Raw genomic sequence first — 25,196 nt, forward strand, 5'->3', positions numbered from 1 at the left:
AGAGTCCATGGGGTCACAAAGAGCCAGCCATGCCTGAGCGACTAACACTTCCTTCCATTTAAGACATTCATAAAGACTTCCACTAGAAATCAATTGTATTTCATGATTGCATGGTATTTCAAGTGAAAGAAAACTACCTCTTATCTATTATATTCCTGTCAGCTGTGTCTGAAATATGGAGAAAACACCAACAAGTTTAATCTGGTTGGTGCCTTTTACTTTGCCGTTGGCAAAATGGGTAGAGGAAATTTTAAGAGCAGCTAATCAGAGCTCAGCATAATTTTGAGCACCTATGCAGAAGCTGACTACCATATGAAGCTAATATTGCATTATGATATGATGGCTTTAAAGTAACTTGATCTGCCTATATCCCCATGCAGGCTTCTCCACGCTGTCCCTGGCGGACCAGATGAGCCTTCTGCAAAGTGCTTGGATGGAAATCTTGATCCTTGGTGTCGTGTACCGATCTCTTTCCTTTGAGGATGAACTTGTCTATGCAGACGATTATATAATGGATGAAGACCAGTCCAAATTAGCAGGCCTTCTTGACCTAAATAATGCTATCCTGCAGCTGGTAAAAAAATACAAGAGCATGAAGCTGGAGAAAGAAGAATTTGTCACCCTCAAAGCGATAGCTCTCGCTAATTCAGGTTGGCATATTGACATGGTTCGTTGTTATATTTCCTAATATGTCAGTTCTGCCCCTTCACTTAACTTCTTCTTCAGGGATTTACTAGACCCAGCTGTAAATTCTGAGTCAGCTAAATTATAATCCTCATAGCTTTCTAGGGAAAAGTTAGAAGAAAAGAAAAACCAACTTAAAGGGAGTTATTTTTATTTTATTTGCTTATTAAGGGCTGTGTCCCTTATACCACCAAATTGTTCATTAACACAAATCATGGCAAAGCAAAAGCAAAAGTGGCAGTGGTGTAAATGGACACTCAGGACAATGTTAGGTCCTTTGTCTTATTTACACAAGTGAAAATAAGTATGAGTTAGACATGCAAATCATTCCCCTACCTTATAATGCAAATTTTTTAATTGGAATCATATATGTTGTGTTGCTTTTCATTCTGGTTATCAGAGAATACTGTTTTCTTCCCTTCTGGAATTCTCTAGCAGTCGAATTCTGCAAAGGAGTATTTCCCTTAAAGGTATTACCTATGTAGTAAGGGTTAAGAATTATGAGAATAAACGGTCTTTACGTGAGAACTGAAATGTGCTAAAATAGAGAGCAAACTCTGATAAGTAAAAATCGTTGGTGCTTTGTTGTTCTTGCCTTTGTGCCTCTCTGGATGCTTGACTGTGGTCTTAAGTCTCTCTCAGCATTTGCATAAAGTCCAGGATAGATCCCTCCTTAATGACGTGCCGATCTTTAGATACCTGCGTCAATAACACGCTCTGATGCTATGTACCATTGACAGTCACATCGTGCCCCTCCATCTGCTTTTGTTTTGACCCTATCTTTGAACTTTATCTTGGTTGCCGGCCAGTAGTTTTCCCTTTAATTACAAGAAGGAAACTGTCAATAAAATCTGTTAAATGGGATGCAATGAGTGGCTTGAATGGGCGGGTGGCTATTTGTTCAAATTCTGCAGCATTCAAGGTATTGACAGTTTGTTTTCTGGGGCCATATGTGACGATCAATCTCAGGCTGGGCTCAGCCGCGCTGAAAAATGAAAAACCAGATTGCTTTTGCTTACTTGTGGATGACGACTTTGTGATTTGGCGCGGTCCTAGTGAGATGAGACCTTCTGCCCAAATTGCCCCCATGAGAGCCAGGGATGCGTGACTGTTTTTAGGAATAATTTTTAATTGATTTTGTAATTAACAGTTCATCTACAATATTGATGCATGAATCCTTGGACTGATAGGAGGGAAATTGTTTTCAACAATGAAGTTGTACTTTGCTATTTGTCTTCATAATGGAGTTTAGCATTTCACACTTTTAATTGTGAATGGACCCCTCTTCCTTAAAATACCACTCGCTTCTCTCCTCCTCCCCTTGTGAAATTGTAAAATATGACTCTTTATGACACATGGCATCATCATCACAAACCCTGAAGAAACCCCTGCTGTCTGGATGACCAAAGTGGGAGATGGGATAGAAATGTTTTGAGAATTTATTAGTTGGTATGGACTTCCCATTAAAGCATCTCTCATAATTGGATGAAAGATCCAGTGATGGTTTGGGAAGAATTTTTATCTGGAAATTGTATAGTGGTTCTAATTTAAAACATTTACTTGGTTAATTATTTTTAAAATATAGCCCAGTGTGTTGTGTATCTTTTGTGTCTCAAATTGCTTTTTGTGAATTATTAACTAATCATGAATGCTGTGCAATGCTAAAACTTTATCATCAAAATTGCTAAAATTTTGTAATTTTGGATATTAGTTGTATACTTTATGGCTATGGATTATAATTTAAAATACCCGAATTAATTAGTAGCAGCATTTGTCACTGTCGTTTAGAAGTATAATCATTAATATTTTGATATATGATGTTCGAATCCCACATTCTCTTCTATATGAGGGGGAGGAAGTGACCTACTTTTGAGCAATGAGTGGTGATTAGAAACTCTTTAAAGAACTAGTCAGTTTATTTTTCATGTGTTAAGCCAGAAATAGTCAACAAACCCTCTCTTCTAGCATAGTGTTATTCAGTAGTATGCTACTTCTCCACATCACAAAATTCTCCTGTGAGTAATTCTAACATTTTTCAGCTTCTCAGTACCAAGAAAAACTAACAGAATCAGAGTCTGTAATGAAGGAGTAGTGATTAAGCACTATAAGGGCTTTTAATTTCTACATGGTGTCACCTCTCCTTCGTCTCGTAAATATAGCTTTCTCTCATCCATCCAACCTGTAAGCCCTACTGTTTTAGCTTGGGATAAACCACTCAGAAAGTCATTTTGTTTGAGACTGCCAATATGATGCTGTTTTATTCCATTTTTTAACCATTATTTGAAGGACATCAATAAAGTTGTAGATTTGATCTTGCTAGGAACCAGTGTTTCTTAAGCTGCCAAACACATCAATGTGAATATATTTTAATACTTCTCATAAACATACCAAAAAGTTTGTAAATTTTTCTTTTCATATTTAGAAATTTTAGGTTAATGTAAAAGACTGTGTGTGGAGAAAAAAATCTACTTTATTGTTATAATATCTCAGCATTCTCCTTCGGGCTGTCGGTGTTAACAACCATTGTCTCATTAATCTAAATTTCAGCTTATTTTAAACACCTGTCTTTATTCAATAATTATAAATGTTGTGCTTATGCTTGGGAAACAGGGAATTGGCTTCCTGATAATGGCTGTCATAATTTTTGTAGCTGTGTTTCTGTCACATATGAATTCAGGAATATTTATAACACCAGAAAGCCATTGAAAGTATATTCCCTGTCTTTAGGTACACAGCCAAAAATCCCAATGTATCGTGAGCTAATGCTGTAATTAGGGCTTCCCTGGTGATTCAGTGGTAAAGAATCCTCCTACCCTTGCAGGAAACACTGGTTCAGTCCCTGGGTTGGGAAGATCCCCTGGAGAAGGAAATGACAAGCTACTCCAGGATTCTTGCCTGGGAAATCCCATGGACGGAGGAGCCTGGCAGGCTACAGTCCACGGGGTCACAAAGAGTCAGAAATGACTGAGCAACTAAACAACAACAACAATACTGTGATTACGATATTCTAATATTTGAAAACTCTAATTATTCCACTTATATTTGAAGGTAAGAAACTTTATAGGCTCATTTCAACTACATATTCTCTATTTTGGATAGAGAACAACAATCTCTTTGAGAAATATTGCACCCTGATACATCTCGTGAGATTGAATTTTAAAAGGAGAATCTAGGTCACAATTTGAACATTGGCCTTGTAAGGCCCCAGCTTTCTGACACATTAACCAAGAGGTTTTGACTAATCTCTAGAATTCTTTCCATTTGGGGAATTCTATGATTCTAGAATTCACTTTGTCTTCATGAGACATAAAGAGAGTAAGATAGTGCTGTAAGCATTTTAGGTAAGATTATAGCATATGATTCTATTCTCTCAATTGGTTCTTTTGATTCTTTTGTCTAAGATTTATTGAAAACTATTATCACTAGCCCCAAGGTAATATACTCACCTTTATGCAGTGCAAGATTAAAAGCACTTTAAGATTAAGAATTACTTTTAGTCCGATCATTCTCTTTGCTTAAGTCACAAGAGCTTCAAGTTCCATAGCCACCCCTCACATGCCAACTGTTGCCACTCCAGATCCACCCCCAACCTAGAGCAGTTTTAACCCTGGGCTGTTTGAGAATAAATAGAATCTACATGTTCAAGTTGAGTTTTCTTTTTACTTCTACACAGTACTTTAAGAGTGTGCATGTATGCACGGTCAGTCGTGTCTGACTCTTTGTGACACCCAGGACTGTAGCCTGCCAGGCTCTTCTGTCCATGCGATTTTCCCAGCAAGACTGTGGTAGTGGGTTACCATTGCCTTCTCCAGGGGATCTTCCTGACCCAGGGATCAAACCCGCATCTCCTGTATTGCAGGCGAATTCTTTACCACTGTGCCATCTGGGAATCCCACTTCTGGAGTAATAACATCAAATTGATATCGAGCTGCAAATGATATTTTGGTCATCAATTTTAAATCATAAGTGATTATCCTCATCTCATGACAGTATTTCGTTCTCAAATACAAATGGTATATGTACAGAATGTGGTGTAATTTCAGGGATTGAAAAGTTGATGATTTCTATTGGAGGCTGGAATGGGGCCATATTTAATCAGTGTATTTGGAACCTCATACAACTTTAGTGTCTCTCAATCTTATTTTTCATGATCACTCTTCTTGTTCAGTCACTCAGTCATGTCTGACTCTTTGCGAACCCAGGGACTACAGCACGCCAGGCTTCCCTGTCCTTCACTATCTCCCAGAGTTTGTTCAGCCTCATGTCCATTGAGTCAGTGATGCCATCCAACCATCTCATCCTTTGTCGCCCCCTTCTCCTGCCCTCAGTCTTTCCCAGCATCATGGTCTGTTCCGTGTCTTTTCTGAGCTGGCTCTTTGCATCAGGTGGCCAAAGTATTGGAGTTTCAGCTTTAGTGTTAGTCCTTCCAATGAATATTCAGGATTGATTTCCTTTAGGGTTGACTGGTTTGATGTCCGTGCTGTTCAAGGGACTCTCAAGAGTCTTCTCCAGCACCACATACTCTTCTTAGGGTAGGCTGTTTAGATACGTTTTTCCTAATAGGTCCCCAGTGAAGTAATATTACAAATACTCTATATAATCTGTTTATGTACTGTCTGTGTATGCATTTTACCTTAAAGCAGAGATTTTTTCCCCTACTCTTCCAATTTCAGATTTTTACATCCTTTAGGAATGCATGGCTTCTTCTCTGTAAAATCAGGCAGATGAATTAAATAGCACCTTATTTCTCCTAACTGGCCTAAAATTTTAACTCTCAGTTACTTTTAAAAGAGGATAATGCCTTTGGTCTTAGATTTCATGTGTGGTATGTGTATTTGTGTTGAATTTGTAATAGAGAAATAGTAACATCTTCACAGATCGGAACAATTAGTAAAGGAGTAAAAACAGCTCTTTAGTATCTACTGGGTCCTCAAACAGTTTTATTGAAATTTTAATGGAGTTTGCTGATTTGATACACAGGAGACCGTTTTAGCTAATGGACAAGAGATTATCCATTTTTAGTATCTTTCTGTAGACATTTCTATTTTAGTTTTGAGCCTCTGCCAGGAAATCTTTTTAGATTCCCACAACCTGCCTGTTTGAGTAGACATCTCCAGTATCGTTTTATGGGTAACAGAAGCGAGCCGATAAAAGATGTGAGACTACTTGAGGACAGAGGGTTGGACCCTCTGTCCCTTGCTATCAATAAGCTGTTTGTTTTACAAATAAGTATATCCCACGTCTTTAAAGTGGTCAGTGAGTAAGACATTACCAAGTGCAGTTTCAGATCTGCCAGCCTAAATTAATATTTTAAGTTTCATTTTGAATTTTGTCCCCAGTTCCTTTATCTTGGGCTTCCCAGGTGGCTCAGTGGTAAAAAAAAAAAAAAATCCACCTGCAATGCAAGGGTGCGGGTTTAATCCCTGGGTTGGAAAGATCCCCTGGAAGAGGTAATAGCAACGCTACTGTAGTGTTCTTGCCCGGGAAATCCCCTGGACAGAGGTGCTTGGCAGGCTGTTGTACATGGGGTCGCAAAGAGTTGGACACTGCTGAGCACATGTGCTTGCTTATGCTTCCTTTATCTTCTTACTGTCTTTGTAGAGAGTTATGGTATAAAACTACTCGGGAAAGTTACAAAAATAGTTGAAGCCAAAATGTTTACCAGATTTTGTAAGAAATTAATATAGGTAGGTCTTTTTTGGCAGGTAGAAGCTTATTCTCAACTCTTACCCAGACAAAACCATAGTTAATACTATCACACAAATAAAAAAGCAAACTTAATGCCTTTCCGTCTTTTCTACTTCTTTTTAGTTTTTGCTCAAATCTGCCATCATTCTTTGGGTTATTTTATTTTTGAAGACATATTAGGAAAGTAGATTGTTTTTTGATTTAATGCAACCCTTATTTGCATATTGTGATGTTTCAAAATCCTATGTAAAAATAGAGCTGGTTCTTGGAATGTTTCTTACCATGCTCAGTGATCACTGCTGTGTGTTCAGTTATGCCCAAATCTTTGCGACCCTATGGACTGTAGCTCGCCAGGCTCCTCTGTCCTTGGGATTTTTCCAGCAAGAATACTGGAGTGGGTTGCCATTTCCTTCTCCAGGGGATCTTCTCCACCCAGGGATCAAACCTAGATCTCCTGCATATCCAGTTGGATTAGAGTTGGCATCAGCAGTTGGATTCTTGACCACTGACCCTCATTATTAGTCAGTTATTAGTAGTTACGTACTTTATATACAGTAGTGTGTACGTGTCAAGCCCAGTCTCCTCAGAGTTATTTTTATTTGCAGTATTAGAACTGCAACTTCTCTGGGTTAGAAAAGACCTACCTACAAGGTGTTATGATCCAACCCCCTACTTGATGTGTGTGCAGCTTCCTTGGTGTTTCTGCCAACTGTTTCTGTAGTCTTGATAGGAATTCCGCTCAACTCACTACTTTCTAGAAAGGACATTTTCATCAAGTTTCTCTCTACCTCTCTCTAGGTCTCTCACCATTTTAATGTAAAACACAAACTAACACACCCATACACATACAAAAGCAAATATGTGACTTGAAAGTGTAAATCACTCGGCTGTGTCCAACTCTTTTTGACTATAGATTGAAGCCTGCCAGGCTCCTCTGTCCATGGGATTCTCTAGGTAAGAATACTGGAGTGGGTTGCTGTACTCTACTCCAGGGGATCTTCCCGACCCAGGGATCGAACCCATGTCTCCATCATCTCCTGCACTGCAGGTTTCTTTACCACTTAGCCACCAAGGAAGCTCCCATGGCTTTAAACCACACGAATTTATTGTCCTACAGTTCTGGAGGTCAAAAGTCCTGATCAGCTTCACCAGGTTAACAACAAGGTATGGACAGGGCCACACTGCCTCTGGGAACTCTATAGGACAATCTGGCTCCTGGCCTTTTACAGCTTCCACTGTGGTGTTCCTTATAATCCTTGGCTCGTGGTTCTTTCCACCATCTTCAGAGCCATTCCTGTACCATTTTGCTTCAGTGGTGACATTGCCTTTTTTTCCCCCCCTCCCTCTTAAAAGGACACTTGATTTCACTGAATGCCCATGGATAATATAAGATACTGTCCTATATCAAAGTCCCTTTTTCCATACAGGGTAACATTCAGGTTGGAGAGATAGACAATCTGGATATCTTTCGGACCATTTTGCTACCTGTCACAATGAACAAGGTCAAGTTGTGTCCAATCTCAATTGTTCTGTCCCAATCTCAATCCCCTCCCTTTCCATGTAAGTAACCACTCTTCTCCCAACTTTTACAGTTAGCTTTTTACAATGGCTTTATTGCTGAATGTATATCCCCAGACTTGATAGTTTAGTCTTGCCCTTTAAAAAACATTGTCTTCTCCTTATGGATCTGTGAAGTCTCTTTCCATGTAAAATTTATTCTTTCATTTTCACATTCTTAGAGTTTGTCTCTTGCAAAAGCCAAGACATTTGCCCTGCAGAGTTCCCCACAGTGCAAACTTTGCAGTTTACACCCTGTAGGGGCAGCTCATCTTGTTTCTCTGGCCTTGGCATCTTGTGCAAACCCGTGACAGGATCCAAAACAGCATAATCAGATTCAGTTTCTAGACCTATAGGTGGCATGTTATTCTTGGGCAGACACATGATGTCTGGCTGTCTCACTTTTTTGTGTGATGTTAGCAGCTCTTTGGTAAAGCAAGGGAAAGTGTTAGTCCCTCAGTTGCACCCAACTCTTTGTGACCCCATGGACTGTAAGCTTGCCAGGTTCCTCTGTCCATGGGATTCTCCAGGCAGGAATACTGGAGTGGGTAGCCCTTCCCTTTTCCAGGGGATCTTCCCAACCCAGGGATCAAACCTGGGTCTCCTGCATTGCAAGGTGGATTGTTTACTGTCTGAGCCACCAGGGAAGCCCAGCAGCCATTGGAACTCATTCCCTAAATCCATGGTGATTTGTATTGTGACCTTTCTTTTTTCATTCTGTAGTGGGGATACTTTTACACAGAGAGTCTTTGTCTTACTTGGTTACCAGAGTCACAGAGTGAATGTGGGAAAAAAGGATAAATGCTTGATTATTTCTACTTAAAATTTACAAGTTTTCGAGATAATGAAACAGCACTCTTTTTAAAATGTCATTATAAAAACTTGTATTTAAACAGATTCAGAGGATTTCAATCAGTTGCAAGTATAATTCTTTTTAAATTGCCCCATAGCATCAGTGGGAACCTCTGCAGGTCAGTGTATGGAATCTTTTTTGAATGACTTAGTAGTTGTAGATACTCTCCTTCCTAGTTATCATGACAAGGTGTTCTATATGTGTGTGTGTGCTAAGTCGCTTCAGTTGTGTCTGACTCTTTGCAACCTTATGGACTGTAGCCCACCAGGTTCCTCTGACCATGGGATTCTCCAGGCAAGAATACTGGAGTGGGTTGCCGTGCCCTCCTCCAGGGGATCTTCCCGGCCCAGGGATCAAACTCACGTCTCTTATGTCTTCTGCATTGGCAGGCAGGTTCTTTACCACTCACACCACCTGGGAAGCCCAAGGAGTTCCATATTCTTCCTTAATATTTCCTGGCTGGAACTTGGAATCTGATTACAGCTTGGGTGCTGGTGGTACCCATTACTACATCCCTAGGTTGACCATCCTTCCTGAATCTTTTCAGTGGACAGAGCTAGGAACACAGACAGACACACGCACTATAATTCTGATTGTGTGTGTTTGTGTGTGTATGTTTTGGATATCTTGTCACTTCGTGTTTCTGCTAAGTGTTGTCTGTGGTTTTTAGTTTTGCTATCTAGTTATGTGCAGATTTGGAGAGATTAAAAGTGTTTGGTGACACAACTACCAACTTCCTGGAATACAGTTTACTGATTTTTAATCCAAACTTTATAATTGGCACCTTTTTGAAAACTTTAGTCTAACTGGGTTAATCAAGAGTCATTTTGCCATAGTGGACAACACAGTTTCTTCAATATCTCAGCTGGTTAACTGAGATCACTTCATTAGACTCTTTACAGTCGTATACAAAAATTTGGAGACACAAATTTGCTTTTAGAAAGTAGGCTTTTGCTCACTTCTCTTTTTCATCATACTACATTTCATTGCTTCGGTGATTAGAGAGGGAGTCACATTGGCTGAGCCCTTACTGCCCCTCTTCATGTAGGCAGCTTACAAACTAAAGAAAATCAACACCTGTGTTCCATGGAAAAGATGGCTGAGTATCAGTTTATAATGTGTGTCAGGCTTGACTCTGAATATGCTTCGTCTGTGTCTAATATTCAATTCCATCCTCAAAATAAGATTTGGCATCATTGAGAAAATATTGCCAAGAATGAGCTACAAATCCTGAAGACAGTTTCCAAATAGAACGTGGGCATTTGGCTGTACCTAATGCCACAGTAATGGATAACTTTACCATTGAGAAGGACAGTGTTCTGTTCCAGATAAGATGTAAAAATAAAAATCTTCTTTTGCCATGGCTCTAAGTCTCAATGGATTTTGCAGCTATTAGTATAAGGATATTTAGCTGTCTTCCCAAAGTAAACGATCTGAATTAGATATGTCCCTTTACGGTCCCACTTCATGGAGGAAAGTACTGGAATTTAACAAAAGGTTTCTGTTTTATTATTAGATGTTGGAACTTAAAATATGGTTGAGGTTATATATATCATTTGATCTCTGGTTGTCTTTTGGAATCTTGATTATTTTAGAATACCATTTGTCTTACTGTCTATTTGACTGATTCTCAACTCTGACTTGACCACAGAATCACCTAGATTTTAAAAACTACTAATGTCCTGCATGCTGCTCCAGTTTTCTTATTTAATGGGTCTGGGCTTGAACCCAGAAATCCTAGGTTTATTTTTTCTTAGCAGCTCACTCTGTGTTTTTAATGTTCAGCTTTGCTCTGTCTGATTAGTTCATAAACCTATGGTTTCCATTATTAAATTTAGTTGGTTCCCATCAGCGCAAATACTGGGACAATTTCCTTTAAAACATAAAGTTAAAAAAAAGTACCAACAACCAAATTAAATAATTACATAAAGTAATGCCAGTTCTATTGAGCTTGGCATAAATGTGTAAATTTAGCCCCAAGAATAAAACACAGATTAAAGCCGGAGAGCCAGAACTTGAACTAGGATCCCTAATGGAGATTAATATTTTCTTCAGCAGTCTGCCAGCTGAATCATGGTCTAATTAAATAGTTCAGATTTAGTGAGTTTGCATTTAAAATATTAGCAGATCCGAGAATGGGTTAAGCTAAAATGAGTTAGAATCTTTTCTGTAAATGGGAAGTTAAATTATCATAGTAATTTGATTAAATCATTTTTAAATCTCTCAAGCTAAATCACCGCCTTTAAAGAATAGTTTGAAGTCTTAATTGCTGTTTGTGAGCATATCTCTCTGCTATTTGTCCTCGCCTCATTTCCTGTGACATTCTATAATATATCTCCTGCTGGGCAAGAGCAGTGGGGAAGGCAAGACTTGGGGTGGGGGCCGAGGTGACCGTACAGCTGACTCCAAGCATTTAAAGATCTGCCATGTCAAAGAAGAAAATGTATCCTGTATGGTTTCGGTAGTTAGAACCAGGACCAAAGGATGGCAGTTGGAGACAGATTTGGGAAAATATGAAGAAGACATTTCTAACAATTAGTTCTTTTCCTTGTTAAGTAGAAAGCTGTCCATGCAACTGGCAGTGTCATCGTTAGAAATGTCGTAGACAAGATTTTTGATGAAGATGGAAAGTTGAGTGAGATGAGCTCAGAGGACAATTTCAACTCTTTTATTTTTTAAAGGAAATGTCATGTCCAGTGTTATAAATTCTGGCAACATACTTTGATTCAAAGACACCTGAGTTTAATCCTACTCTGACACTTACTAGCACTGCCACCTGACTCACAGGGCTGTTGGGAAATGAATGAGATAAGCACTGATAAAGTGCTTATCAGAGGCCACACCCAAAAACAAGTATTTAAGAAATGGTTTAGTTATTATATTTTTCTGCTCTTTTTCATTTTTTCAAGTTTTTTAATTTTTAAATTTTTTGGCTGCGTCTTGCCGCCTGTGGGATCTTGGTTCCCTGACTGAGGATCAAACCCTTGTCCCCTGCATTGGGAGAATGGATTCTTAATCACTGGACCACCAGGGATGTCCCCTAAAACTCTTTTAAAGAAATCTGTTGTTAACAATGGTCAATTCATGAATCAACAATTTTACAATGGCAATGTAAAAATCAAAACAAAACAGTAAAGAAAATACCTAGAAGTTTTAAAAGCATTTACTGGTTATAGCCATCAGTCTTTTAATTACCTTGCCGTAATTCTTTTCCATCATATGTTTAGCTACTTGATTTTAAATTACATTTCCTCTCTCTTTTTGGGCATGTGATCTGATATTTGAATTATATGAAAGATTAGGCTAACTACATATATCTCAGAGCTCTGCATTCTCAGAGAACTAGAATTATTAAACATGAAGAACCCCCCAAAGACTCCATTATGTGTAATTAACAGATAAACTGTCATCAGAATCAATAAAACGTGCTAAATGATTCAAACTTGTATATAATTAAGTGTCTGTTTTAGAGCTAGAGCTGTAACTTTTATTTTTTCCTTCACATCTCACATTTCTCACAAGAGTACTTGTGGCAACCCTGTTAACCCTTTCCTTGCTTGATTGAATTAGGTTTTTAAATTAGTCACTTATGGGCAAAGTTCACCTTCACAAATGTGAAAAGTATTTCAGAATTCATTAAAGACTTCATGTGTTTTTCTGTAGAGAAGCAGACTAGGTAAGGATGCTTTAATGAATTGTTAAGAGAACACTAAAAATTCTGGAAAGATGAGCAGTTTATTGTGATTTGTGTATAGTTTACAATGGAACATAATGTTAGGTTCAATGTATTTTCATGGATATCTTACAGTTTTGGTTATCAGCTTCTTTTTTACCCTTTTGGGAAATATGGGCTTTTTGAGTACAAGATCTGAATTTTAGACAACATTACCTCCATGGCACTTAGGATAATTTTTTAACAGATGGCCTTTTATAATTGTTGAATGAATGAATAAATATATGAATGAAATAATGAATAAAACAGCCAAGACTATATTCTGTTAAAGTCTTCTCTTGCTCAGATTCCAGAGGGAAAAACCCACAGGTTTGAAATAATGGATTTTTGTAGTAATTCCCACGCCCTAAGTCAGCACTGGAAATTATCTATTGCAGTGAAATTTAGAAAAATAAAATGGAGATTTTGGAAATCCCTGAGCAATTCACAGCATAGAGAAGTTCAAGAATAAGACTTAAGTTTCACAACTCGAATTGCCATGTTTTTTATTGTTGTTTATCTTCTTGGCTTTGCTTGTAGACTCCATGCACATAGAAGATGTCGAAGCTGTTCAGAAGCTTCAGGATGTCTTACATGAGGCCCTGCAGGATTATGAGGCCGGCCAGCACATGGAAGACCCTCGCAGGGCTGGCAAGATGCTGATGACGCTGCCGCTTCTGAGGCAGACCTCCACCAAGGCTGTGCAGCATTTCTACAACATCAAACTGGAAGGCAAAGTCCCCATGCACAAACTTTTTTTGGAAATGCTGGAGGCCAAGGTCTGACTAAAGGCTTCCCGGGGCCATCCTATCCTGCACGCTGAAAAAGGGAAAATAAACCCAAGAGTGATGTCAAAGAAACTTAAGAGTTTAGTTAACAACGTCAAAAATCAACAAAGACTGCACTCATGATTTAGCAGCAAGACTATGAAGCAGCTTTCAGATTTCTCCCTATCTTCCTGATGAGTTTCTTCCTACCTTGATCTCATCTTTTCTCCGTATCTTTTCTCACTTTCTTTTCCTCGTTATTTTTTTTCCTCCTTCCCTAGTCTTCCTCTCCTTCATTCCTTCCTTCCTTCTCCTGTATCCCTTGTCCCTCCTGTTCTTATTCTTCTACTTTCTTTTAAACTTTAATCTCTCTAGTTGTAAGAAGATTTTCCTTCCTTTCTTTTTCTTTCCCTCCCTCCCTTCTTCCTTCTTTTTTCCCTTCCTTCCTTTCCTCCTCCCTTTTTTCCTTCTTTCCTTCCTTCCTTCTGCTGCTGAACTTTTAAAAGAGGTCTCTAATTGGAGAGCTATGGAAGCCAGCCCTGCCAAAGGATGGAGATCCATAATATGGATACCAGTGAACTTCTTGTGAACCGTAACGTCCCCAATGACTAAGGAATCAAAGAGACAGAACCGACGTACCTAAAAGTACAGTGCAACACACACAAATTGACTGAGTGCAGTATTAGATTCCACGGGAGCAGCCTCTAATTAGATGACTTAAGCAACGTTGCATCGGCTGCTTCTTATCATTGCTTTTCCATCTAAATCAGTTACAGCCATTTGATTCCTTAATTGTTTTTTCAAGTCTTCCAGGTATTTGTTAGTTTAGCTACTATGTAACTTTTTCAGGGAATAGTTTAAGCTTTATTCATTCATGCAATACTAAAGAGAAATAAGAATACTGCAATTTTGTGCTGGCTTTGAACAATTACGAACAATAATGAAGGACAAATGAATCCTGAAGGAAGATTTTTAAAAAAATGTTTCGTTTTCTTCTTACAAATGGAGATTTTTTTGTACCAGCTTTACCACTTTTCAGCCATTTGTTAATATGGGAATTTAACTTACTCAAGCAATAGTTGAGAGGAAGGTGCATACTTTCACGGATGCAATTTATGTTGTGTGCCAGTCTGGTCCCAAACATCAGTTTCTTAACATGAGCTCCAGTTTACCTAAGTGTTCACTTGACACAAAGGATTAGATTACACCTGCAGTGACTCCGAGTGGTCACTGCACTTGGAATACAGATCCGTAGAGTGATCAGGAGCGCGCCTCTCTCCCTGGGAGGTCCAGTTGCCATAGGATTTCTAGCTGCCACGGTGGTTAGGAATGAAATACTGCCTGTTTGCAAAGTTACAGACTTTATCCCTGAAGGAGCTGTGAGCCAGTATTCACTTTAGAGGCAATAAGGCAAATGCCAGGATTTGGGGGAAAAAAAAAAAATCATCAAAGACAGCAGACGCCTGACCAAATTCTAAAACCCAATCTTTATGAGTTGATTCATTTAGGAATGTTTGTTAAAATTAATCTGCAGTTTTTACCAAGAGCTAAGCCAATCTATGTACTTTTCCACCAGTATTGTCACAGCAAGAAAGTCAGTCAGGTTCCAGACTGTTAAGAGGTGTAATCTAATGAAGAAATCAATTAGATGCCCCTGAAATCTACAATCGCTGAATAACCAATAAACAGTAACCTCCATCAAATGCTATACCAATGGACCAGTGTTAGTAGCTGCTCCCTGTATTATGTGAACAGTCTTATTCTATGTACACAAATGTAATTAAAATTGTAATCCTAACAAACAAAAGAAATGTAGTTCAGCTTTTCAATGTTTCATGTTTGCTGTGCTTTTCTGAATTTTATGTTGCATTCAAAGACTGTTGTCTTGTTCTTCTTGTGGTGTTTGGATTCTTGTGGTGTGTGCTTTTAGACACAGGGTAGAATTAGAGACAATATTGGATGTACAATTCCTCAGGAGACTACAGTAGTATATTCTATTCCTTACCATTAATAAGGTTCTTCCTAATAATAATTAAGAGATTGAGACTCCAAACAAGTATTCATTACAAACAGATACACATCAGAATCATAATAATATTTTCAAAACAAGGAATAATTTCTCTAATGGTTTATTATAGAATACCAATGTATAGCTTAGAAATAAAACTTTGAATATTTCAAGAATATAGATAAGTCTAATTTTTAAATGCTGTATATATGGCTTTCACTCAATCATCTCTCAGATGTTGTTATTAACTCGCTCTGTGTTGTTGCAAAACTTTTTTGGTGCGGACACGTTTCCAAAACTATTGCTACTTTGTGTGCTTTAAACAAAATACCTTGGGTTGATGTCTCATCAGCCTAGTGCTAGGAATACTGTGTATCTATCATTAGCTATATGGGATTATATCGTAGATTGTGGTTTCTCAGTAGAGAAGTGACTGTAGTGTGATTCTAGATAAATCATCATTAGCAATTCATTCAGATGGTCAATAACTTGAAATTTATAGCTGTGATAGGAGTTCAGAAATTGGCACATCCCTTGAAAAAATAACAATGGAAAATACAACTCCTGGGAAAAAAGGTGCTGATTCTCTAAGATTATTTATATATGTAAGTGTTTCAAAAGATTATTTTCCAGAAAGTTTGTGCAGGGTTTAAGTTACTACTATTCAACCACACTATCTATAGAAATAAAATATATACAATATATACATTGTTTTCACTGTATCACATTGAAGTACCTGGGCTTCAGAAGTAAAAGCCAACCAGCTGAAAACCTGAGAGGGAGAAATGTAAAAAGAATGAAGAACAATTTTTAGTTTTCAGTTCAATTGACTCTCCGCATTACAAAAGAACAAGCATCTCACAAATAGGAAACACAACTAAAATTTAGATCTAAAAGAATTGCACGGGCTTTAGGGTAAACGCTTCATCTTAAACCTCGCTGGAGGTAAGTTTTTTCAAGTTTCAAGCAAGACCATTTACTTAATGTGAAGTACTGGAAAGTTCTCAAGGTGTATGTTTTAGCCATATAATTTTCATTTTCCTTTCGCTTCTTTTAGGTTGGTTCTTATTTAAGCAATATGATTGTGTGACTACCTGTAGTTACACTTGTGTTTCAATCAGATCAGATTGTTGTATTTATTCCACTATTTTGCATTTAAATGATAACATAAAAGATATAAAAAATTTAAAACTGCTATTTTTCTTATAGAAGAGAAAATGAGTGTTGGTGATTGTATTTTAATTATTTAAGCGTCTCTGTTTACCTGCCTAGGAAAACATTTTATGGCAGTCTTATGTGCAAAGATCGTAAAAGGACAAAAAAAATTTAAACTGCTTATAATAATCCAGGAGTTGCATTATAGCCAGTAGTAAAAAGAATAATAATAATAATAAAACCTTGTCTATAGCTGTAGATGGGCTTCACATCTGTAAAGCAATCAATTGTATATTTTTGTGATGTGTACCATACTGTGTGCTCCAGCAAATGTCCATTTGTGTAAATGTATTTATTTTATATTGTATATATTGTTAAATGCAAAAAGGAGATATGATTCTGTAACTCCAATCAGTTCAGATGTGTAACTCAAATTATTATGCCTTTCAGGATGACGGTAGAGCAATATTAAACATGCTTCCACTTTTGATTGCTCTTTCGTATGGTGTTTTCTTTTTTTCCCCTCCCCCCAGTTAAGAACCAAATCAATAAAACACTGCCCTTTGTGGCTTTCCTTCAGAGAATATCTCTGAGTTACCTGTTCCCTAAGAATAAGGTACGAGGTTAAAGAAGAGCTATATAAAGGCTTGTCAGAATGAATTCTAGGGTGCCAAGAGACATTTTGCATATTTAAGAGTATGCAAAGTGTCTCAAGCACATTAGAATTCATTCTGACAAGCCTTTATATAGCTCTTATTTAATCTTAAAGCGTCTCACATCATCCTACTTTACTCCAAATCATCGCCTCTATGTCAATGTCATAACAGAAAACTTTCCCCCTATTTTAAGATCCTATTAAAACCTGCTAGAGATAACCTATTATTTCCCTCCACCCACAATTAAATCAGGTGCCGGCTCTGAGCTTGGCAGCCAGCGAGCTGCTGGGTCCGTGGAGCAGCGCCAGGCAGAGGGGCCGGCAGGATTTCCCGAGGGGGCATCAGTTGCAGAGCTTCTAGAAAGGTGAGGCTGAGTGAGGTTGGGAGCTGTCTTGGAATTCAAGAGGTTTACACAGCACTGCTGACCGCAAGTGGACCCTGCCTGGCTCTTTCTTCCAGAGAGGTGAGGGCCCTTGCTGCTCAGCGTCCGCCGTTCATCCACCAGCCCCTCCTGGCACCATCTCCGAGGTGCTAATCCCTGCTTCCTTGGCTTCTCGGCTTATCTGGATGGCCTCCTGTCACTGTGTTTGCCCACCGTGTTTCTCACCTTTCCGAGGTGGCCGGCTCTCTAGAGAAACAAGCTGATAACACCGCATCCGATTTAGAGGCGCACAATTACCTAAATCACTAAGGTACACGAGCTGGCCACAGGATTCAGACTTGTCTTTTCCTGATTGAATGTCTTTTGAGTGGCCATAGCCCAGCGTTGCATGTGACATGTTTTACTCTGGACAATTTCAAAATATTTGGGTAAAACTGAGACCCTGCAAGAGACAAACCTAAGAAGGAAAATTATGCCTGTAATTCTTTCCAATAGGTCCTCATTTCAAAGTATGTGTTTTACACACACACACACACATACACACACACACACAGGCACACATGCTTTTGAAAACTTTTACATCAGAATTCTCTTGTTGGTTTTTATAATTTAGAATTATTACAGAGTGACTTTGCTGGTACTGATGTGTTTATCATGGTTGCCTCAGGTGTAAAAGAAAAATAACAATAGGATTTTGACACGTGTTTCTCAATATATAAATGATGGGCTTTGACAAATGGGCTGTATTTATGTTAAGGTATCAATTTTATTTTACCTGTTGTGTATAAAGGAGTTAATTTTTTTGGAAATGGTGGTTATGGAACTTGGCAGAATATTGGAATCACGTGAAGAGTGTTAAAAATGCCTGGTGCTCATACTGAAATTTGGGGTTTAATTGGCCTGGGCTTTGGAATAGTTTTGAAAAAACATCTCCAGGTGATCCTCATGCAAAGATAAGATGAGGCAACCACTGCTTTAAAGTTTTATACTTTTCTCAAATAAGCCAGGAATGTCCTAGAAAATAAAGGCTCTGAGTTTTTATGAGATTTTAGACTATCTTCTTTTAAAATATCAAGACAAAAGGACTTAACCTCTTTATTTTTTAACTCACAAAGCCAATGGAATGTATTTGCATGGTTTTCAGCTCCACTTTCTCCCACCCCCTCACATCCACCCCTCATGCCTTCATGCTTCTGCAGCATAGCACAAGTGTGGAGAACACATTTTCTTTGATAATTCCCAAGCCACATCTTCTGGCTATGCCCCAGATAATGGAGATAGAATGGAAATACCTGCTAAAAACTTGTGCGGAGTATCACCCAATCTTTTTTTTTTTTTTTTAATCCTGCTCATTTGGCCCTATCCTGTGCTTTAAAATTAGGTTTGGTTCAAAAATACCTATTTTTTTTCCTACTAAAAAACGAAAACACCAACACAAAACAAAATTGATTTGTTGGAATGATTCCCGTTACCTCTCTTTTTGCAAGTTGCTGACGTAGATAAGAGGTAGAAACGAAATAGAACTGAAATAGAATATTTCGTTCTTGGGCCTGTGCAAAAACTTTAGGTATACTTTGTTACTGTGAGATTTACTTTGTGATTAAACTGTCAAAAGAGAGCAATGCTTAAGGTTTTCGTTTCGTCCACAGTGATGTACACATGAAATGGAAAGTTCCAGAGTCCAATAGACATAGAGCGTTTAAGTCATTGTTTCTGGCCCTTTCAAATCTCTAAGTCTAGCTTCTGGTGCCCCTCGGTAGCGTGGAGAAAACAGAATGAAACAAGTAGCAGTAGATTGATTGTACACTGCATCTTATTATGAAACAAAATAGAAAAGAAAGGGATTTCAAAATATAATCCTCCTTTCCCAGGAGTATTTGTCTTGTTCTCCATGAAGTTAAAGGTCTGAAATAATGTGCCCATCAGGGGCTCAATGTTGCATGTCCATGCCAGTTGGTCCAAGGGCTTGTTATGATGGTAATGACCTACTGAAACGTGAGCTTGTATTGCAACAATACAATTGCTACCAGCTCACCCGCTGGGAGAAATATTTTATTATTGTCAAATGTCCTCCATAGAGATTTGTTTTGCCTGTTCCTGTTTAAATTAAATTCAAAGCAGGACTGCATTACGATTTCTCTGGAGTATATTTGAGATAAACAACGAGTCTCAAAATTTAGGATTCCTGGCTAGTTCAAATTTGTTTATTAGCAGAAAAATTACAATAGGTGACACCATAGCTGCAGGAATATTATGATTGCAGCCACACAAGAGATTTACATACTGCTCTATGGCCTAAAAGCAAGAGCACTCACTTTTTCATTACAGATGCCAGTCAGATTAATAATTAACTATTGCATCAATTGTACAGCCTCAAAAAAAAAAAAAAAAAAAAAGATGTCCCAATGTACTAATGGTGTTGCCTTAACATGCCACAGAATTTTGGCCGTGAGAAAATTTGCTTCAAATCACAAGTGTTTTTAAACTTAAGATCATAAACCAAATATGTGTGTGTGTGTGTAAAAATATTTTTGAACAGAGGGTAGCAGATGTAGCACAGAAGCCACGAGCATGAATGAAAATGCTCTTAGAGTGTAATATACCTTTTCCATTATTCTTTTTTTAAAAAATTGAAAATAACATCATAGAGTATATGGAATTATTTGGATGATTTTGCTATAAGTATTAGAATGCAGCCCTGACAAAGGATTTTGAAACACTGAAGCTTTTAATCAATACAAATTTTGTTACAGATGGTCAAAGTACAACTGGATTTTATTCTACAAGACAATGCCTATTTTCTTTATGAAAATCATGGTAACCTGTGTGTTTCAAATATACTGAACTTGGGAGAGTTGGTTTGAAAACACAAACACACTGTTGGGAGGGGTCACTAAAAAGTACTAACAGGAAAACATTCCAGACTAGCAAGAGCATTAAATCACACTATTCACACTCCAATTCAATCTGCCATGCTCAGTCGAATTTCACAGTTTTCTTGGGAAGTGAAGAACTGGCTGCTATTTAAAAAAAAAAAAAAAAACAGCACAGAAAACTGAAGTCATGAGAGCAATTTCCAAAATGAGATCTAGAGCTATACAAGTGTTGGCTTTCCCCCACCAAATTATGAGATTTCCAATTATTACAAATGAAAAATACTAAAATTAATGTAAGAAAATCCCACAGAGAGTTCTATATTACTGTCTTTGAGATTCTTCTCCCCTGGACTTTTATTTCGTCTTGGTTTTCCTTTAGTGAACAAAATGATTGACTAGCCCTAGGGTATCAAGTTTATGCTTCTAGATCAAAATAAATATGTAGTCTATGTTTTCAAGGGTATGCATTGAAAAAAAAAATCCTTTCATCCACGCGCACACACACACACACACAAAATGTAGTTCAGAGTAATTTCTGGGCTGGTTTGTAAGTAAACGGATGTTTAGATATAAAGATGTTTTTAGGATGTTTTTATTAATAATACATGCAAGGATTCTATGGCATGTGATTTCCTTGCTGTTCTTGAGAAGGTGGTTTTGAATTTCTTAATACAATCAACAATGCAAAGAACACCTTTGGATGACTTTCCTATGGACCAATATAATTTGAATTAGGTAGGTTTGAACTCCCACCCGCAGTGCCTTTTTTGTTTCATTTTCCCTCAGCATATAATTTTATTTTGCTCTTAAATTTTACTAACATTATTTTTCAAACAGCAATTAATTATTTTGACTTACCCTTCTTTGAACATCTTTTCCTATTTTCTACCAGCTTAGGCTCTTCTTTCTGTGAATTGCCTATTCATAACCTTTGCTCTTTTTTGTATTGGATTTCCCACCATTTTCTTGTTCATCTTCAGGAGTTCTTGATACATTCTAGATATTGATCCTTATCAGTTTCAGCTTTTTCCCAAATGTCTTCTCCTAGTCTGTCATTCACCTAGTAACTTTGACCTTTGTCTGTGTTCACTAGAAATTATTTGTGATAGAGTGCTTCATCTGTTTGATCCTCATGTTTTTGAACTTAAAAATATGTTTCTAAATTTTTGAAACTTTTTATGATTTGAATTTTGTATTGAAGCCTTTTAAAAATCTCTTTGGGATACGCTGTGATAAAAGGTTCTCTACCAAGGTATGATGTCAAATCTATATTATACCAAACGACCATGTATAAAGATCTACTTGATTTTTCCTTATGCTTTTTGACAGTCTGTATGTTACTGCCACAGTATTATAATTTTATTAATATAATTTTTTAACTTGTCTTAATATCTCTTAGAGTGTATCCTCCACTCACCTGCCACACACTTTGTCTTATTTGTCAAATTCTTGTTTTTTTGGAAAAATTTTTTTCTTTCTCATAAACTTCAAAGTGTTTTTTCAGTTCTCAGAATGAACATCCTATAAATTTTATTACAATGTATAGTCTACAAATTAATTTGGACAAAGTTAACATTTTCATCAATCAGATTCAATGTACACATATCTATTAATTCATATCTTCTTTTATTTCTTTAAGAATTCTCTTTTGAAGTATAGTTTTATTCATTTCTGCTGTAAAGTGAAGTGTTTCAGATATACAAATACATGTATAAATACATACACATACATATCCTTTTTAATATGGTTTGCCAAGAGTATGTTGACCATATTTCCCTGCACTATACAGGAGTACTTGTTGTTTATCCATTTTATATATAATAATTTGCATCTGCTAACCCCAAACTCTCATTCCATCTCTCCCCCATACACCCTTGCCCTTGGCAGCCACAAGTCTTCTCTATGTGAGTCTGTTTCTTAGATAAATTCATCTGTGTCATATTTTAGATTTCACAAATAAGTGATTGCATATGGTATTTGTCTTTCTTTTTCTGAGTTACTTCACTTAATATGATAATCTCTAGTTTCATCTGTGTTGCTGCAAATGGCATCATTTTGTTCTTTTTCTATGACTGAGTAGTATTCCATTGTGTATATGTATATGTGTGTGTGTGTGTGTGTGTGTGTGTGTGTATATATTGTGGGGATTCCCAGATTGTGCTAGTGGTAAAGAAACCACCTGCCGAGGCAGGAAATATAAGAGACCCAGAATCAATCCCTGGATCAGAAAGATCCCTTGCGGGAGGGCACAGCAACCCACTCTAGTATTGTTGCCTGGAGAATCCCATGGACAGAGGAGCCTGGCAGGCTCTAGTTCATGGAGTTACAAAGAGTTGGACATGACTGAAGTGACTTAGCATGCATATGTGTATTGTATATATGTATACATACATATGTTTGTGCATATGTATGTGTATATATATTCACACACATACCATATCTTTTTTCATTCATCTGTCAGTGAACATTAGGTTGTTTCCAAGTCTTGGCTATTGTGAATAGTTCTGATGTGAACAGAGAAGTGCATGTATCTTTTTGAATTTGAGTTTGATTTGGATATATGGCTAGATGGGGGATTGCTGGATCATATGGTAGTTCTATTGTTAGTGTTTTGAGGACTCTTCATAACTGTTTTCCATAGTGGCTGCACCAAGTGTACATTTCCACCAGCAATGTAGGACGGTTCCCTTTTCTCCAGATTTGTAGACTCAAATAATAAATTTTGGAGAGAGTGTGGAGAAAAGGGAACCCCCCCTACACTGTTGGTGGAAATGTACGCGACCATTCTGACTAGTGTGAAGTGGTACCTCACTGAAGTTTTGACTTGCATTTCTCTAATACAGTAGTTAGAGATGTTGAGCACCTTTTCATGGGCCTGTTGGTCACCTCTATATCTTCTTTTGAGAAGTATTTATTTAGGTCTTCTGTCTATTTTTCAATGGGATTATTTGTTATTTTGTTGTTGAGTTCTGTGAACTGTTTGTATATTTAGGAAATTAATCCCTGTCGGTTGCATCATTTGCAAATCTTTTATTCAGTAGGTTGTCTTTCCATTTTACTAGTGGTTTCCTTTGCTGTGAAAAAGTTTGTAGGTTTGATTAGATCCCTATTTGTTTAATTTTTTAAAAATTTTTACTGCCTTAGGAGATTAACCTAAGAAAACATGTTTTTAAATTACCTCCATGAAGTCTCATTCTTTGAGTCAAATCCTAGGAAACTTACAGATTTGTGGCTATTGAAATTGTAACTTACTATTTTATTAGCGACTTTTTAAATAAAGAATATTCTTTCATTTTACATATTGATCTTATATTTGAATATTTCCTGAATTTCTTTATTAATTCTAATTATTTATATACAGTCTTGGATTCCCTCTAAATTCAGGTTGCAAACTGATCAGCTTATTTCTGAGTTCATCTCTTTCTCATTGTACCTTATTATATAAGCAGTTAAGAGGAATCAACCCATGTTTTTAGCATTCTAATTATAAACCATCTTTCCCCAAGTCCATAAATTTGTTAGATTCATTTACTTTCTTCCAAGTTACTGAAGGCAAAACTTTTGTGAATGGGTTTCTAGTATGTAACATGAATGGCCATTTTTCCAGCCTTCAGTAGCATTTTTCCAGCCTTCAGTAGCATTTTTCCAGTTTTCTATAAAAGTTTCCCACTGCCAGTATTCCAAAACCACTTCCACATATTTTAGGTTTACATTGCAGCAGAAACTCCATTTCTGGGTACCGATTTTTCTATCAGTTTTTGGTGCATAATAATACAAAACCTCACTGTGGAATAAAATAGGTACTCATTTGAAGTTGGTTGGAGAATCTAGAGAGAGGACTCAGTTCAGCATCTCATGTCTCCCTCGGGGGGCCAGGCTAGAGGGGCAGCAACTAATCAGAAGATTCTCTTATCATGATGATAAAAGAGGGCACAGGAAAGCAAGTGCCAAGACACAAGAGCATTTCAGGCTCTTATTTATCTCCTGTCTCCTCCCATTGGGCTTTCCTGGTGGCTCAGATGGTAAAGAATCTGCCTGCAATGCAGGAGACCTGGTTTCATTCCCTGGGTGGGGAAGATTCCCTGGAGAAAGGAATGGCAACCTGCTCCACTTTTCTTGCTTGGAGAATTCCATGAACAGAAGAGCCTGATGGACTACAGTCCATGGGGTCACAAAGAGCCAGGACTGAGTGACTAAGCATGCACTCCCCCTATTGGCCAAAGGAACTCATGTAGCCAAATCCTACAGGGAGGGAGGAGGAGGAGGGTTCAGGATGGGGAGCACGTGTATACCTGTGGCGGATTCATGTTGATGTATGGCAAAACCGATACAATATTGTAAAGTTAAAAAAAAAAAAAAGAACGGGAGAAACAATTATGTGGGAGAAACTTCAAATTTACATAACAGAGTGTAGAAACAAAAAGAAATCAAGAAATAGAGACAATAATTCAGTACATCACAAATGACTTAATAACTTCTCACTTTTTCATTTTTTAATGACTGTATTTAAAGCCACAAATTTCCCTCTTAGTACTTTTCCACAAAATTTGACGTGTAGTATTTTTGCAGTGTTCTGTAATTCTTCTTATGATTTACTTTTTCATCAAGGGCTTTTTACCAGTATGTTGTATATGTGTATATTTTTATAGGTATATGTTTTCAAATATTTGTTTTAAATACTTACTACTATTGATCTAATGATGTTTTGTTATTGTCAGATAACATTGTATGAATTTGAACCACAAAATTTAGAAAAGCCTTCTTTGTTGTTAAGCTAGGATCAGCTTTTTGAGAATATTCCAGTTGTGCTCAAAAAGAATGTGAATACTCTGAATGAAGGGCGAAATGTTCATTTTAG

At 37.4% G+C, this 25,196-nt stretch overlaps 1 protein-coding gene across 7 annotated transcripts in view; it reads left to right on the top strand.

The window, feature by feature from the left end:
* ESRRG (estrogen related receptor gamma) overlaps positions 1–16,919 on the top strand; it is a 693,205-nt gene extending 676,286 nt beyond the window's left edge. For all 7 annotated transcript variants that reach the window (XM_070385515.1, XM_070385512.1, XM_070385517.1 and 4 more), the window contains 2 exons: positions 381–650; positions 13,035–16,919. In XM_070385515.1, coding sequence (XP_070241616.1) covers positions 381–650; positions 13,035–13,279 — 515 coding nt within the window. In that variant the 3' untranslated portion in view covers positions 13,280–16,919. The remainder of the gene's footprint in view (positions 1–380; positions 651–13,034) is intronic.
* Positions 16,920–25,196: the final 8,277 nt, after the last annotated feature.

The sequence above is a fragment of the Bos mutus genome, chromosome 16 (assembly GCF_027580195.1).
Source record: "Bos mutus isolate GX-2022 chromosome 16, NWIPB_WYAK_1.1, whole genome shotgun sequence".
NCBI lineage: Eukaryota > Metazoa > Chordata > Mammalia > Artiodactyla > Bovidae > Bos > Bos mutus.